Raw genomic sequence first — 16,310 nt, 5'->3', positions numbered from 1 at the left:
AATTGTATTTCAAAGTACCTTCGTAAATTACCTTCGTACATTGTATTTCAAAGTACCTTCGTAAATTGTATTTCAAACCCTCGATTATCATCAGAAAGTACATAAAGAGCTTGGGTGCCGTTTGGTTTATATATAGTTCAGTTAGTAACCTCATCCCAATCATGGTTAGTGTGCTTACTTTGTACAATAGTCTGTGTTCATGTCAAACTTTATATACATACCCATTCTGTTGAAAACATATTGTTTAAACTATTCCATTGAATCATTTGTGGCCATTTCTTTGGTACTACTTTTATTTTCTGATATGAACAGATTGCTGGGAAATATATAAACTGTAAGGTCATATAAACTGAGGAAGACAGCAAAGAGGAGTCCTTCCTACAACAAAGGGTATGTCTTATAAACCTTATTGGGATGGCAGGTATGCCATCCAGCCAAGTTACGCCTTGCCGGGGCATGCCCCATACCTATACAGCACCGAGAGTTTGGCACTTTTCAGGGTTCCCCACAGAAATAACCGCAGCAGCCCTTAAAAATATTAATTTCTGTACATTCTGACCCCATTTCAACAGACAGAATTCATAAAAAACTTCCACACAATAAAGCTTCAAACTAAAGGGATTTTGCGTTTTCTTTTTCTTCTCCTTCTTCTTCTTCTTCTTCTTCTTCCTCCTACACTGTATACGTGTTTGCATGTATGTATGTGTACTCATAGTCTAGGCTACATTTATATGCATTACTGCTCTCACTTTCTCATGACAAACACTTTGCCAAAAGTAATGATATAATAAAAAACATGTTTTCAATGTACAAAAATGCCAAGTTACTCACACATACAAAGCACTGTTTATAACTCATTCATTCAGACTGGCAAAATCTAGGCCTGCCATTAAAAGTATAGATTTCAAAATGACGCCACGTTACTGTATTACAAACAATATAGGCTATCTTGCCTCACCAAAATTAAAGAAGCTGTATTCCAAAGCAATGCTACCCAATGTTTCCTAAATTGTTTCAAGTCACTTGGCCCTGTGTGTATAAGCATACATTAACAAGCCAAACATATGTGTGGATGGGTTTTTAAGAGTCAAGATTTTTTGAATAGGCCTCAATATGTTCAATTTGTATTGATATGTACACTCCTGGGCAAAAAAATGGGCCAAGCCCAAAATGGCAAAATATTAAGCTTTTAATGGTCTTAACAACAAATCATTGGTCAGAAAATTGGCAAGAATTAAACAAATGCACTCCTGAGACCTCCTGTGCCACCATTTGTTTGTTTACTTTTGCTGCAGTGAACTGTTTTGGGAAAAGCTAAAATCAGGGAAATTCACTTATACAGTAGACAAATTAACATAATGTCAAAAAAAGAGTCATGTTTTGTATTTGGTTGCATATCATTTGCATGCCATGACTTCCTGATGTCTGTGACCTATCAACATCATCAGAGTCTGGATATCTTCTTTTCAGGTTGTCCTACAAGCAATACAAAAACTCTTTGCTTTTGAATGGATCTCTGATTGAGGGTGGACTAGATTCAGCTGTAAATATGCTGATACAGTATGGAACACATTTGGGCTAATGCTTTAAGCATCAAGGTCAAGAAAAATGACTCAACCGTCTGCTGCCAGATTGCAGTAGATAGGCACTACAAGCATTGTTCCCTGATATTTTCATGAGTCAACAGAAAATTAATCAGCAGAACATGCTTGCGGCAGTCAGAATTAACTCCTGAATATATCTGTACACGTAAAGCAAACTGTTCTCTCTTCCCCTCTGACACACAGTCTCAGCCCGCTATGCTCAGGATCAAGCTGATGGTCCGACCATCTCAAGCTAACCAGTAGACAGAGCTCTTATATCCGGCTCTAACTCCTCTCTGATCTCTATCTCTAGGTAATACCATCCTCACACATCACCCTCACTAGAAACTTGGCTGTGATGGACAACAGACTGTCCTCAGAGCACATTTCAGCAGTGACACGTTCATGCAGTTTTCTGTATAACATCCGAGGATCCGCCTTCCTCACAACTAACTGACACCTCGTCCAGGCAGTGGTCCTGTCCCGCCTGGACTACTGTAACTCCCGCTTGCTGGCCTCCAGCATCATCTATCAGACCTGCAACTCATCCAAACGAGCAGCGCGTCTGGTCTTCAACCTCCCCAGACATCACTGAATCGTTACCCCCTGTCACCACCCTCCACTGCTCCACCGTGATGGCTCTCATCAAATTTAAAACAATTAGTGCTTGCCTTCAAAGCAGCCAGGGGTAGCCCCTCCCTATCTACGTCCAATCATAGACCTACACCCCAGTAGACCTCTCCGTTCTGCTGCCACATTCGCCTGTCCCTGCCCGCTCGCCCCAGCACCCTGGTCACGCCTCTGTCTTTCTAGCCCCCGGTTGAAAGACTCTTGCAAGTAGACAGGACCTGGTAGCTCAAGTTAGACTAACCTGAACTTTCAAGCTACATTCAACTCACACCCCTATCATTACTCTAACATTTTTTTCTAAAAAAAAAAAAAAAATAGGTAATCACTTCAAAGTATCATGTATCTGCAGATAAGCTCCTGGTTTGTAAACTTGAAGCGCGAGATCAGACTAATGAGAAGTAGACTACTTTTCTTTTTTTACGACAACTAAGTAACGCCCAGGGCACGCCGAGAAATGATATGCACACAATTCGAGGAGAATCTCTTAACAGCCATCACTGAGAGCGCCTTCGAGATCAGCTACAGCACCTTCACATAGCAAGGAATCGCTCAAGATGGTAAAAGACTGAGCAGATCGATTGCAAATATACATTATCAAAAGACGAGTCCATCCAATTTTGAACTTGTATGCCAGAATAGTACAACAACAAAAAATGCTGTACACTTCGGATTACTCTTTAGCGCACATGTAAGACCATCTTTCATCTTCTACATATTGGGGTCTGCGCTTAAAATTCAGCTACTACCACTGAATACAATTACTCTTCGGTGATTTAATAGTTAAGTCCTATCTATTTAAATTATTGACGCGCGATTTGTTTTTTATGGTTGCAGTCGTTCGCTTTCCCGTAGCCTAGCGGTTTAGGAATTAATTTTTTGGGGCAGACTATAGGCTAAAAAACGAAAGTTTTGTGAAATACTATTGACTTGTTAGTTATGTATAGATATAACTAACAACATATGCTTTCCTAATAAAAGTAACTTCAACCTGAAATAAACAATATGAAAGAACGTGTAGGCATGTGTACACAAGCAATTTTCTATTAACATATCTCTAAAACATAGAGTAGGATACCAGTGTTAGTAGCCTACAGAGTAGCCTAACGTTTGTAGAAGAGTAGCTGTCTTCCTGAGTAAGGAGAAATGTAGGGTGACATTCCCTCATTGGAGAGTCGATGCGGATATTCACCACACGTCTACGTAAATACATTTCAATAATCATTTGACAGAAATCGTCTGTCTCTTGTTCATTCATTTTTCGTTGCTTTTCTAAACGACGCATCAACAGCGAAACTGACACGACCTGCTTGACTTGACATTTTTGTGCACTAAAGCCATATGTTTCAATTTTTAGAATTTTCATTTAGGCTACCTGCAAGCGAAACACGAGCTAATCTTGTAAGTTGTAGTTTCTTATTTCTTTTCGTGGCTCCCGGCTCTTGGTGTCTTTTGGACGCTAATCCTCCACCATATCGATATCGTAATAAATACATGCGTCAGGTCACAAACGAATGGCAGTTAATTTAGCATATGAAAATACACTTGGGAAATGGGGGCACCTATACGCTTTACTTTTACTATTTAAAATGTGCATTTCCTTATTGTGTTTATTACAAATTAAGATAAATTTATTTATTTTTTTATTTTTTTATTTTTTTATTTATTTATGCAGTTCAGAAGCTGAGTCATCAGAACTTGGTGCCCCTCGCCGAGTTGTGGTTTCCTGAAAATGAAAATTGATAAAATGATTGTAAATCGGGGAGTTGTTTGTCATAGCAGGTTGTTATTTTGTAAATATCAGTATAGATGTGTTCAGAATGATGTCCATTTATGATGCATTTTTCCAAGCATGTCAGTGATTTCGCAATAACACTCAGGTTATTATTTAGCCTAAATATTGTATACATTTCAGTGTTCGTGATTGTACTTTTTAATGAATTTATTTTTTTACAGGAAAACAATTTGCAAAGTTTCTGTTACCGTTGTGGAACTGTATCTTTTTGTTTTATAAGAAGATTGTTAGCCTTTGCTTGTTAGCCTTTCGAACTATTGGAAAACATTTGGTATAGTTTGGTATAGAATTTCAGAATCAGTTCTAAGAAATGCAAAAATTTACGGAGAACGTGTCGATTTAAAACTGCCAAAACAAAGGCATGTGTACCGTTTTATTGTATGCAGTCCTAAACATAAAGTTATCACAAATGCTCAGCTCCAGTACAATCAGAGACTTACGTGATGGATTATATGGCCCGCCTTTACGAAGTGGTCAGGAATCTGTTTTTTCAAAAGCAAGGTTGAAGTTTATTGAATTTAGTCAAGGATCACATTTTATCTTCTAGACGGTCGGCGACCTTTTATATTTTAGAGCTCACGATAAAAAAAAGACTAGCCTACTAATTTTATTTGTATGGGGCGGGGTGGGGAGGTGGGCTCAATAGTAGCAGGAGTTCAAGTAATATACAAATAATATATTTTCGTTTTTGTTTATTAGTTCAGTAAGTAGATACGTTTCCCCAAACTGAATCATGACATGCCCGCAGAGATATTGTTGGGGTATTCTACACTGAAGTTTTGCAGATTGCAGGTCCCATTATATGTTGCCTTGGCTATGGTTTTGTATCATAATTTCTCTTCACGTAAAAGCCCTGTTTTAATAGGCTTATGCCGAAATAATTGAAAGGATTAATCTGAAAAATACGATTTAATCTCTTATTTAGCTGCTTTCCTTTAAAGATAAGATTGCTCTTTTATGGCGTTGTAAGCTCACTGCGTGAATACAAAATATTGTGTTTGAAACTCAGAACGTTGTTTGGGCTACATTTTCTCATTTGGAGTAGGCCTATTCCACAGCCATATTCTACAGCCTAAATCATCGGTTAAATAATCAATGTTATCATAGTAATTTTATCGAAAAGGCGTTTCTTTATTTTAATTTGAGTTGCGTTGTCAATGATCCCTCTCTTTTAAACTTTTAAGCTGAAGCTGTTATTCCCATTTACCTCCGTAATAATATGTAGACCTATTTTTCTAATGGAATTTGCTTCGAGCTTCGGTGTTTCTTAGCAACTGTATCCCTCTGCTGACGCCAGAGGATGCAGGTGACGTAGAAACCGAGGTTTCTCCAATAGCTATCCCATTCCCGAAGCAGCCGAGTGTATGCAAATTGTCGCCTTTGAACTCAAAAAACAACGAAGCTGTGCTGTGATTTTGGTAGTTTCATATTCTGCTGTTTCTGTTTAATATCACGTGAACTCAAAACTTCCTGAAATACGTACGTTTTTCGCTCCAGGTTTTCTGCATAATAGACTCAATAAGATCATGAAGAGAATGTAGGCTACCCCACGCACGCCCTTAATTAATGCACAGATCTTTCTACTTCTCCGAAAATTTCTAACTACATAATGGTACTGATGAGTTTTTACTTGAAAGGAGAAGATTTTATGTTATTTTTAAAACTTTTTTTAATTTCGCTTTTTTTCCCTTTAGCCTAGTTTTTTTTCCCCGCATGGTTCGTTTACGATCAGCAGTCTCTGGCATGTGACGTATTGACCACTTTTTGGAAATATATCTCAACTCTAAAACAGTTTGCAAAAATGCAATGCATTTTTCCGCAGATGTTTCTTTGCTCAGCGTTTGGGAATACTCTGCTGTCCATCACAATGTAAGTTATTTTAACAGAATATGAACCGGGTCATAATATGTCAAATGAACCGAAACAGTTGACTGCTGAATTTAATTGGGATGTTTATTTGTTTCCAATAAAGTTCACAAACAGAACATACTGCGTGTATGTACTGTAAATAATGAGGAGGACTAGAAATTATTTCTAGTAATTGAAAAGCAGTGCTTAATGTAATGCAATGTAGACACACGCGCGCACACACACACATTGAAAGCGTACATGTTTAATTAATCATGATCATCTGTTTATTATTATCGTTGATATCTAATAATATTAATAATAATAATACATTATTTTATACCCGGTTGTCTCATCATAATATTGACCTAGGCTATTTGCCTTTCATTCGTCAAACTCTACGACATATGAAATACTATGAATATTATGAATATTAATGTAACAATAATACAAATCATAATCAAATGTTAACTCGTAAACTGAATGCAAATTTTAAGGCCTATTATGAACACAACCATTGCAGATACATTGCATACTTTACATGAGTTAATGTAATTACTCGGGGTGATTGTATATTGATTGAAGGAATGCTTTATATTTGTGATGGTTTATGATGGTTAAAAATAAACTTAGTGTCATCATATATAACATATGTAGGCATAAACACTGAAAAAATTATTCATTGTAAAAACCTAAAGTTACTTCAATTTGCTACACCTATATTTTTTACGTTTTCTCAATTTAAATTTTTTAGGTTAATTGAGTTGAAATAATAATTTTATGTTTTTACATTAAAACATTTTTCAGTGTATGCATATAAGCATACAATGCTTTTACATTATAGAGAAAGGCCCGTTGTCTAAACTGATAAACAGGGTAGTCCACTGCCGCTTGTGACAATGGTGGACCCTGACCTTTTACTGTTAAAATGCCATTTCCTTATATTTGTACTAGTAATAAAAAATAACAATGAAATTAGTAAATAAAATATAGCCTACTGTAATCTCTCTAAATGGATAAACCTACTTTTTCTCCACTTTGGTTTCATTTTTTTCAATTATATCATCATAAATAACAAAAACGTAGGATAGCCTAAATGTACATACTATTAAAACAATAACCTGCTCTTGTTCTACCAATAAAAATAATCCTCTGACCATTTTCATTGTCCCTACTGGGTCAGGAGTCGTACCACGTGTTATCCACATCAGATATGATGGTGCTGTTTTATGCGGAAAGGGCAATGAAACCTGAAGTAGCAAAAACAATAAATAAATAAATAATTATTGTGTGTTCATGGTTTGATTGTGTGTGCATGGATCTTACACAGACTCAAAGGGTTATTTAGAGCATTTCATTTGCAGAGAATAATTAATACATCTTTATGACAGCGTATTTAAACGGTTATAAAATTTAAGAAGGTAACTAATCGTACGGAATGAAATTGATAATTTTACGAATTTGCGGTTTTTCAATCCTAAATTGGGGTATTTGTGATCTATACCATTATCTTGACTAAGCAGTAGTAAAAATGTAACTGGTAAAAAAAAAAAAAAAAGAAGCATGCTCAGCTGATTTACACGTGCAAAATTCGTTTACCCGAAGTGTAGATTAACACGAGCCTACTTCTCGACAGCCATTACACACTGTAGTTACCATTAATCCATAGTTTAAACTGGTAATAACAACAAATTTACATCATGTTGGGAGTGTGGATCCTGAGGCAGCCTACTGTACCATTTTAGATAAAATAAACAATGAAACGCATTGAAATGTAACCTATCTACGGCTAGTTTCATATTAGGCCAACCGTGGATTGATCATTTGCACAATTTACTGATATTGGGTGTTTCTCGTCAATGAGATTACTGGAATTTTGGAGAAATACTTTGCTTTTAGTCTAAGTGACAGTCACATTTAGTGCCAGTTTTTCCACTCTGAACCCTATTGACCAATGCCAATGAGTAACCTGCATCAAAAAATGCTCATTTTTGTTTCCTTTCTACGCTGCTATTTTGCGAGCACATTAAGCACATTAAAATCACCTTTATGAGTGTGTTTAAAATCTCTTTTGGTTGTGGGTTCTCCTTTCACATTCGAAACACATGATAATAGATGCTGTGAACCCGGGCCCTAAAATAAAATACCCTCGTTTCTTATTCAGAGAGAACAGAGATTTGGTTTAAAGCCGAAACAGAAGCACTAGAAGTCGCTTACTTGTGCGACTCATTCATATTAACTGGTGAAACTTTCAGAAATGCTCCAAGATGTCTCCAAATTGTGACTTGGCGTGATATATCCAAAATTCACTAAAACATTAGATGCGATTTCCTCTCGTGCTTCGAAAGATGGTGTTGTTTGATTCCTACCTTGTTAACTTTTGTGCATGGGTGTGAATTTCCACAGTGTTTTTGTCAAAAGGAAAAATGCTACAACAGTGCCATTCACGGTCTGCGCCACAGGAAGTATATCAAGTCTATAAAACCGAAAGCTGCCTGAAGTCGTTCTTATTGCAGTATTTAATTACCAAAAAGTTTTAAGTAGTTTCTTCAATAAATACAGAGGATGTGCCATGTAGTACTGTTTGCAAATAAATGACAGAATGACAGTACATTTAACAATAAAATACATTTTCAGTATTTTTGTATTTTTTTGCCACAATGAAGGCACTGGATTTCGAAATACAAAATAGAGTTCGTACTACACTGAATAATTAGTCTTAACTGTGAACACAATGGTCAGAATACAGAAGAGAAAGGAAATACTTGCTTCATCATTACCCTTTATTCATTCATTATCGAGTTAAACGTAAATATCTAAAATATTTGGACTGTTATCGAAATGTTCAAAATCTGAACTATTTATCATTTGATAGCCTACTTAAGCCGTATACTGTCATACATTTGTTTATTCTATAATGTGGATTTCTTCATAATAATGCCATGGCCATCCATAATTTAACTATATTGACGAGGTATGTGCTTATAGGCTTATATTGCTTTTGCTTTTTTAAGAGAAATTTTAAACAGAAAAAATATGCTTAGTGAGAGAAGGGAGAGCTCAGCGCTGCCCCTTGGCGGATTGATTTACACCTCATTGACGCTTTATCAGGCTCACGAAAAAAGTCTGACCAATCATTTCTCCTGGAGCACACAACACACACAGCAGCCCCGCTCTACTTTGTTGGCCAGGAAGTCGAATAGAATAGCGTGCAAACCTTTTTGTGTCGTATACATATTTCCATTAAATGAAACGTTCGTTGTATAATGTCTAAGAATGTCAATTTCTGGAACTCTTAGCAATTACTATGTCGATTCTCTCATAAGTCATGAAAGCGAAGATCCGACCTCATCTAGGTTTTCTAATGTACAGTATTCAGGTTCCAGGCAGTCGGGAGGACACTGTGAGCATCCAGAGTTCCCCTCCTGCAGCTTTCAGCCTAAACCTCCTGTTTTCAGCGCGTCCTGGAATCCTTTTAATCCCCACGCTTCCAATGTTTTACCCGCGGTCTACCATCCATATATCCCAGCTCAACCTTCATCGGATCCTAGGTACCTTCGTACTTGGCTTGATCCGGCCCCGAGGTCCGACTCCCTGGCTGGACAGGGCCAAGTCAAGCTAGAACCGCTACTTGGAAATCTGGACGAGAACCCAAAAATTGGAGAGCACGAGTATAATTTGGAGTCGCCTTCTATTAGGGATATTAATTCCAATCAAGGCTCCAGTTTCGAGGACAATAAGGATATTTGTGACGGTAGCGAAGACAAAGAGGGGCCCGATCAAAGTAAGTTATAAAAAGAGGAAGTAAACAGTCTGTAAAGCGTTTAAAGGCTGCCATAAAACGAGAACAAAGAGGGGCAACTCACAGAACCACTAAGCAATAGCCTATGTGACAGAACAGCTAGTTCATTCTGTTGCATTTCTTTAATGTGATATTTTGATGATTCACACGTGTACATTTGATCAGAACTGCATGCCAATCGGTGTATCGGATGTACTACGCACTTGCCTCTCGTGTCAGCTTCAATGAGCTACAGACCGACTATAGTCCTGTTGTGGATTTCTGGAGGTTTGCACGTGTTCGGTTCACTACCATTTCGTGGCTGTATTCCGTCGTGGATTCCTCAGACTCGTTCCTCGGTAACTGCCAGTGGTAACTGCTGCTGGTGTATAAGTAGATTGTCCCGTTACACTCGTTAAAGGTGACTTTTTTTGCTTTAGACGCCGGCTCGTATTAGTCTTACTATTGCTTCTGTCAAGCTATTTAATTAAATATTTCATATTCACTTATTTAACGGAGCTAACGGTCCGTGTGTAAGACTATGAATATGAAAATATATTCTGTAACATACATGTTGGTTGATTGTTTTCCGGAGTTTTTCATGTGAGCACTGGACTGCAGTCCAAAATCCGGAAAGGAAGTTCTGGATAGCTTGACCAGCGAGTGAATCGCTTTTGCATTTGTACGAAAAGCAAATTTTTTTTTTTTTTTTTTTATACAAAGAAAGCTACGCATTTGCGAATCAGACCAATCGTTCTTAGTGGCGGCTTGATTAAACTAGTGACTAATAGCTTGAGTATCATCGGTGAATTGTGCGAGATTTTTGGTAAAATTATAAAAACTGAATCTAGATTTCCATATAGGCTACTAACAAGGCTTCTTGGTTAGCCTATGCATTATTTTTAATAATTATCCTTGTTTGTGCTGGACAAGTACCTCAATTGCATCATTGTCCAGCCAGCTAACTTTGTTTAAATGACTACGTGCTGTACATACTGTACTGATGCATGGGAGAAAATGTTTTTAAAACTAGGTGACTGGAATTAAAGTAGGTTACTGTAGCCTACTGTTAAAGTTCGTAGTTGCATTTATTTGGTTATATGGAACTCACGTGGAATCCTGTATTTTATTTTATATTGTGTTTTGCTAGTCGAGGCTCCAAAATAAATTACAGGACAAAATAGTGGAGTGGAATTACACCTTGCTCTTTATGTTGTCAGTGGCCCGTATGTGAAAACGCTTATTGCCCATGAAGTTTACGAAGTTATATATGAGGATGTTACCTGTTTCTTGGGATCCGACAGACATAACAGACATTAAATGCGAGGCAATTTTAATGAGAAACACAACGCCTTTCTTGATACAAATATGTTATCATCCCAACAGTCGGAGAGATTATAACAGAAAATGCAACAAAACGTCGTATGTATGTATGCCTGGAAGCTGCAATATCAAAATACATTCTTCTGTTATGTTTGGTTGACTGTGCTGTTTTACATATGGAATTAGGTCCTTGGGGGGATTTTCTATGATACAGTTAAAATGGTATCAAGGATTTATACTTGTTCAGACAGTTGGCATAATAGGACAATACACTCTTTCTGGAAGTATGGAATGGGAGGAGTCGTTCAGAGAGAAATAACTGGCACCATGGAGTCTTTGGTCCTGAACTCTCGCCTAAAACATCATTTTTTTGGAGTGGGCCTACCTCTTCAAAATGGCACGACAGGGCTTATCGTTTCAGGGGCCTATACCACTCTATTTCCTAGTTGATACGTCTGGAAAAAGGTATTACCTGACAAGGGATAAATTCCAATTCTACATGTCCTCGGAACTGGTACTAATATCCCATTTAAAGGCAGTTAGTCTCAGTTCAAGCACTCCATTTGTACAGTTATATGCAGTGATATCACGTAAGGGGGCTACATGGGGTACAAAACTTCTCTTTAAATAATAGTGTATTCCAGTGAATAGTAACATAGCAGTCTGAAACGCAGTTTCTTAATCCTCAGCGTCTGCTGGAAAATTATGTATCTGGATTTACTTCTTCATTCGACTGAGCAACATGGAGGTAACATTGCCTCTTCAGAGACCGACTACTTTTCATAATTTGCTGCATATTTCTCCATAAATACGGAGACGATCAACTCTAAGAGAAAGTAATTTTAGGCCACCTTCCTTGTGGTTGAAGTGGACGCCATTCATATTACATGTCTTATTTGACACAATTTATGTTGTCTGAAGTCTCTCAGTTGCAAGAGTTGTTAATAATAAAACCAATAATTATCGCTTTAAGGGGGGAGTGCAATCAATATGATGTAATAAACCCCTACCTCCACACACTCTGGAAAACGAATGCTTTGCTGTCATAATATCGTGAGGACATGATATGTTCAGGGATCTTGAGTTTTCGAAATAGTGGTGTCAATGGGCAGATAATTTATGGTTGGTTAAGAAAGTATTTTAGGGAATGCCGGAGGTAGATATAAAATGTTCGACGTGAACCAGTATCACTGCTCATGAACGAAAAGGGAAAACGTCCTCTGTCTTAAATTGATGGCAAAAATATTATTGAACTTGCAGAATTTACATAGTTGAATCATGTTTCAGATATTCATCAGCATTTAATCACAGAGCTGTTGCTGTTTACTGTCCTACATCCAGTGCTGTGTGCTTTCCGTGAGTGAGTGTAATGATGTGTGCAGAAATGTCACTGTGAATTCAGACAGCTTGTTGTTGGTTAATTTGGACAGCGTTGCATTTATTTAGGTTTCAATATCGATCACATTTCCAAACTATTGATTAAACTTTTGTTCACAGATAACCCATCTGCCAACTGGTTACATGCGCGTTCTTCTCGGAAGAAGCGGTGCCCATACACCAAGTACCAAACTCTGGAGCTTGAGAAGGAGTTCCTCTTCAATATGTACCTCACCCGGGATAGGAGGCACGAGGTAGCTCGCCAGCTGAACTTGACAGAGAGACAAGTCAAAATATGGTTCCAGAATCGACGGATGAAAATGAAGAAAATGAATAAGGACCAGCCCAAGGATTAGCACTAGGATGGATCAAAGAAAACACACTAACAGGGATTACTGCTGTTCTTTCATTTGGTCTCTTTCATCTGCACGTTATGGACACTACAGGAAATGGATATAAATGCATAGTTGTTTCAGATCTTTTAATACTGTTTTTATTGGTAATCAAACATTCCAGCTTTTAAAGAGAACCCCACAAGATATATAGTTACCCAGCTGACCGTATACTTTACATATAGTATAGTAGTAGTCTAGTTGTCGTAGCACTAGTGAAACTGTAGTAGCCTATGCTTTCATTCCTTAATTACTTTTTATTTGTTCTATTACTTTATTAGTTTTAATAAGTATTTATTTCTCACGCCCTTGTACGATGCTATACAGATACAGTTAATAAATAAATATAATTTGATTATTTTCATCAGCATACACAATTGTATTATTGTTATTATTATTATTATTATTATTATTATTATTAATAATAATAACATTACTACTACTACTACTACTACTACTACTACTACTACTACTACAATAATCTAATGTTATTAACCTTAATTTGGGTTGGAAACGTAATGTTTTTGCAAGTTTATCTATGAGAGAATCGATCGTGTATAGGTTGAAAGATGTGGTATATTGATGTTCTTCACATTTCAGCTTGTAAATTGCAAAATGTATTTCGATTATTTTTCCTTTAGTCTACACTGTTTAGCGTACATTCTACGGTAAAATACTGGTTATTGGGTTGCCCGAAATTTGCCGTATGAAGTTCTGGAAAAACGATAACACTATGTTAAGCATACGGTATCAGGTATATTGTATATTTAACAAATGTTAAATATATTATGCTGTTTAACCTTAAATAATACACTTATTTACATTTCAGCTGTTTTACATTAGCTATTTTGCAGACTTTTTCTGTAAAATTCACGGACATTTTACAGTGTTTATTTTCAAACATTTGACTCATGCAATGCACACAGAGTTAATTCCTGAATAAATGTGTTACCGGACATTTAATTTACTCCTGAATTGCCTTGTGACTTAAAATATTTCATCTGAAATGAACCGAATATACGTCTACGACACATTTGTAGGTTTTGTTTCGCTGGAAATAAGGAATGTTATTCTGAGCGCTTATGGAATACAACTGATTTTAACATTTAATTCATATTGTGGTAGGACTGTATTTATGCGGGTATTTTGTAATGGGTATTTTATTTTTCAGAATAAAATCTGTTTTAGGGAAACGTATCCTTTCCGGAGAAAGGGTCAAACGACAGTGAATATGCGGTGTACTAGATTGTCAGGGCAACCACTGTTATTATGTTTAAAAACACTAGTAGCCAGTTTAACTTATATTAAGTCTTGATTGACTCAGACTAAGTAGGCTAATAGATGTATTTGAAGGAAAGATATAGTAAATTCAAAGAAATCACTAAGAACTCGTATTTGTATGTGACACAGAAATGAAAGGAGAGCTGATATGAGACAAATGGATCTCGTTTTGTATTAGTCAAAACTCCAGAGCTATGGATAAAACGTTTACATTGTTATCATTGCTGCGCATCCTTCACTGTAATTCAGCGTATTGGATTCCATAGACATGTTTGTGTTTCTTTCCTAATAGCCTTTACAAAATAAAGTGCACCACTTTTTAGCGAACATACATGAGGGGGTGACGTGTATAATTTATTGTAAATACATCAATAACGTCTCTTCTTATGCTAATCCTATATTTTGTATCTTTCGAGGGTTTTGGTTGTTGGATTGGGAAAGAGTCATACTTGAATGAAAACAAGCGCCGTTTATCGGTTTTTATTATTGTTTGTAATGCTTTGTTTCGTTCTGAACTGAGATCGTTGTTTACTGTGGTAGCATTTTGCGTTGTTCTTTCTTAAAATGCCATGTAGCCTACCAAGTGTCTCCGGCGTCAGGGGTCTGTCTGACTGTATGTAGGCTATGAAACAAGACATAGACATAATTATCTGACGTATGCCGTTATCACATTCTGTTCCACGCGAAGTCTCCGTGGCTTCCTTGCAGTTTGAGTTTTTAAACCCTGATATGATCTAAGAACCAAGTGATTCCAGAAATACGTTTAATTAATAAATATCTTGTGATAATGCTAATCTAGTGGCTTGTTTCATTGTACTTCTCCCAATCCGATCTCCGTCTTGTGTTATATTTTGTTTGTTGATCTGTGATGTTTCGATGGCACTGTTAATTCTGGGTCGATATTAAACAATTTAAGTCTAACTCATGTTTCTCGTTTTTATTAATTTTTAAATGAATGTAGTAGTTTAACCTTACTTGTATCGTATAGGAATACACAAGTCCTAATTTATTAAAAATGATGTCCCACTTTTGTAGTTCCATTTTACGAATGCATTTCAATGAAAGGCATGAGTTAAAAGTATGATCATGTGCTTTGAGAGATTTGTATTTAATTGTAACTCAAAGTTAGTTTTGAAACAACATGAGAGTTGTTGCATTACTTTAGTTTATAAAATAGCATTGTCTAGTCCATCATGATACGGTGCAGCAGCCTACTGAAAGGCGTCAGCACTAATGATTAAAAGAAAATAATCTGATCCTGAACTTTTTGTTCTTGAAAAAAATTATATTAGTGCTCAGGCTTATTTTGAATCAAGAGCTTTATAAATATATTATAATGCCATTTTCACCGGAAACTTTAGCTAGAAAATAGTCGTTCGTGTTATGTATGTACGCAAATGTTAACTTCAATTTGAAGTAGAAAATAAAAGTAGACCTATACCATGTCTTACTCTCTCCTTTAATTGTCTGTGTCGGCATTTGCAGAAATACAAGCCGCTATTTTGAATTTTACAATGCGTCGTGAGATAGGCCTAGGCTTATCCGGCGAGAAACTTGCTTTTAAAAAGGCCATTCTGTCACAATAGCTGGAAGTGAGATGAAATATAATTATTTTCTGAATTACTCCTTGCATAGTTATTTTTCTTCAACTAATAATATTTTGGGTCGCAAATTGCACACGTTCAAGATTTTCTTTCGATCACCAGCCCTCTTCCGGTGTTTTATTTTGGTTTTCTAAGGGGATACAAACATCTCAAAAAGGATGCCCGTGCTTGCTTTGGAGGAGGGGATGGTAAGTCTACTGTCATAAAAGCGAAAGAAAATTCAGTGTGGTGAGCCGCAATAAAAGAATATGACCGCAATAAAACTTTATAGGGTATAAATTTCTGAAGGTTAAGAACTAAACGGCTGTAAAGCAAACCTAAGGAAAAGAAAAGTTCCAAGTATTCACCTAAATGGCTGAGTACTGGAAATATTATCATCGAACCTGGAATGTGTGTGCATTTTCTTTGCATTTGCCCTGTGTTTATTGTTTTCACTTTTCGCGTGATGGATATTTGTATGACCTGGCCTGTACGTTAAGATGTTTAGCTGTGCCTTATGCTTGGGACTCCTTCTTTTGTTCAATTTCCGGGCACTCCAAGCCTGCCAGATAGCGGGCCATAAAACGCTACAAAAAGGTTCTGGCGAGACGTCTGGAAAAACGAACCCTAATGTGTTTACAGCCCTGCGCCCAGGCTCGGGTCTCCATTTTGTAGCAGAATGGTCGATTGTTTGGTCTCGGAATCAGAAACAATAGAAGC

The 16,310-nt window shown here is 36.8% G+C and overlaps 1 protein-coding gene across 1 annotated transcript; it reads left to right on the top strand.

Annotated features, from left to right (window-relative positions):
* The first annotated feature begins 8,977 nt into the window (after window positions 1-8,977).
* Window positions 8,978-14,928, top strand: LOC135247682 (homeobox protein Hox-B9a-like). The gene is made up of 2 exons (XM_064321425.1): window positions 8,978-9,637; window positions 12,455-14,928. The coding sequence occupies exons 1-2, from the start codon at window positions 9,130-9,132 to the stop codon at window positions 12,688-12,690; spliced, it is 744 nt and encodes a 247-aa protein (XP_064177495.1). The 5' UTR covers window positions 8,978-9,129; the 3' UTR covers window positions 12,691-14,928.
* Window positions 14,929-16,310: the final 1,382 nt, after the last annotated feature.

The sequence above is a fragment of the Anguilla rostrata genome, chromosome 2, assembly GCF_018555375.3.
Source record: "Anguilla rostrata isolate EN2019 chromosome 2, ASM1855537v3, whole genome shotgun sequence".
NCBI lineage: Eukaryota > Metazoa > Chordata > Actinopteri > Anguilliformes > Anguillidae > Anguilla > Anguilla rostrata.
The sequence above is the reverse complement of the archived record's forward strand: the minus strand, read 5'-3'. Positions and strand labels throughout refer to the sequence as shown.

What these genes read in the sequence shown, in the direction of transcription:
- LOC135247682 (XM_064321425.1), top strand. Translation starts at nt 9,130, where the DNA reads ATGTCAATTTCTGGAACTCTTAGCAATTACTATGTCGATTCTCTCATA. An exon ending in CAAAGAGGGGCCCGATCAAA is followed by an intron (nt 9,638 to 12,454) that starts GTAAGTTATAAA and finishes TTTTGTTCACAG; the next exon opens with ATAACCCATCTGCCAACTGG.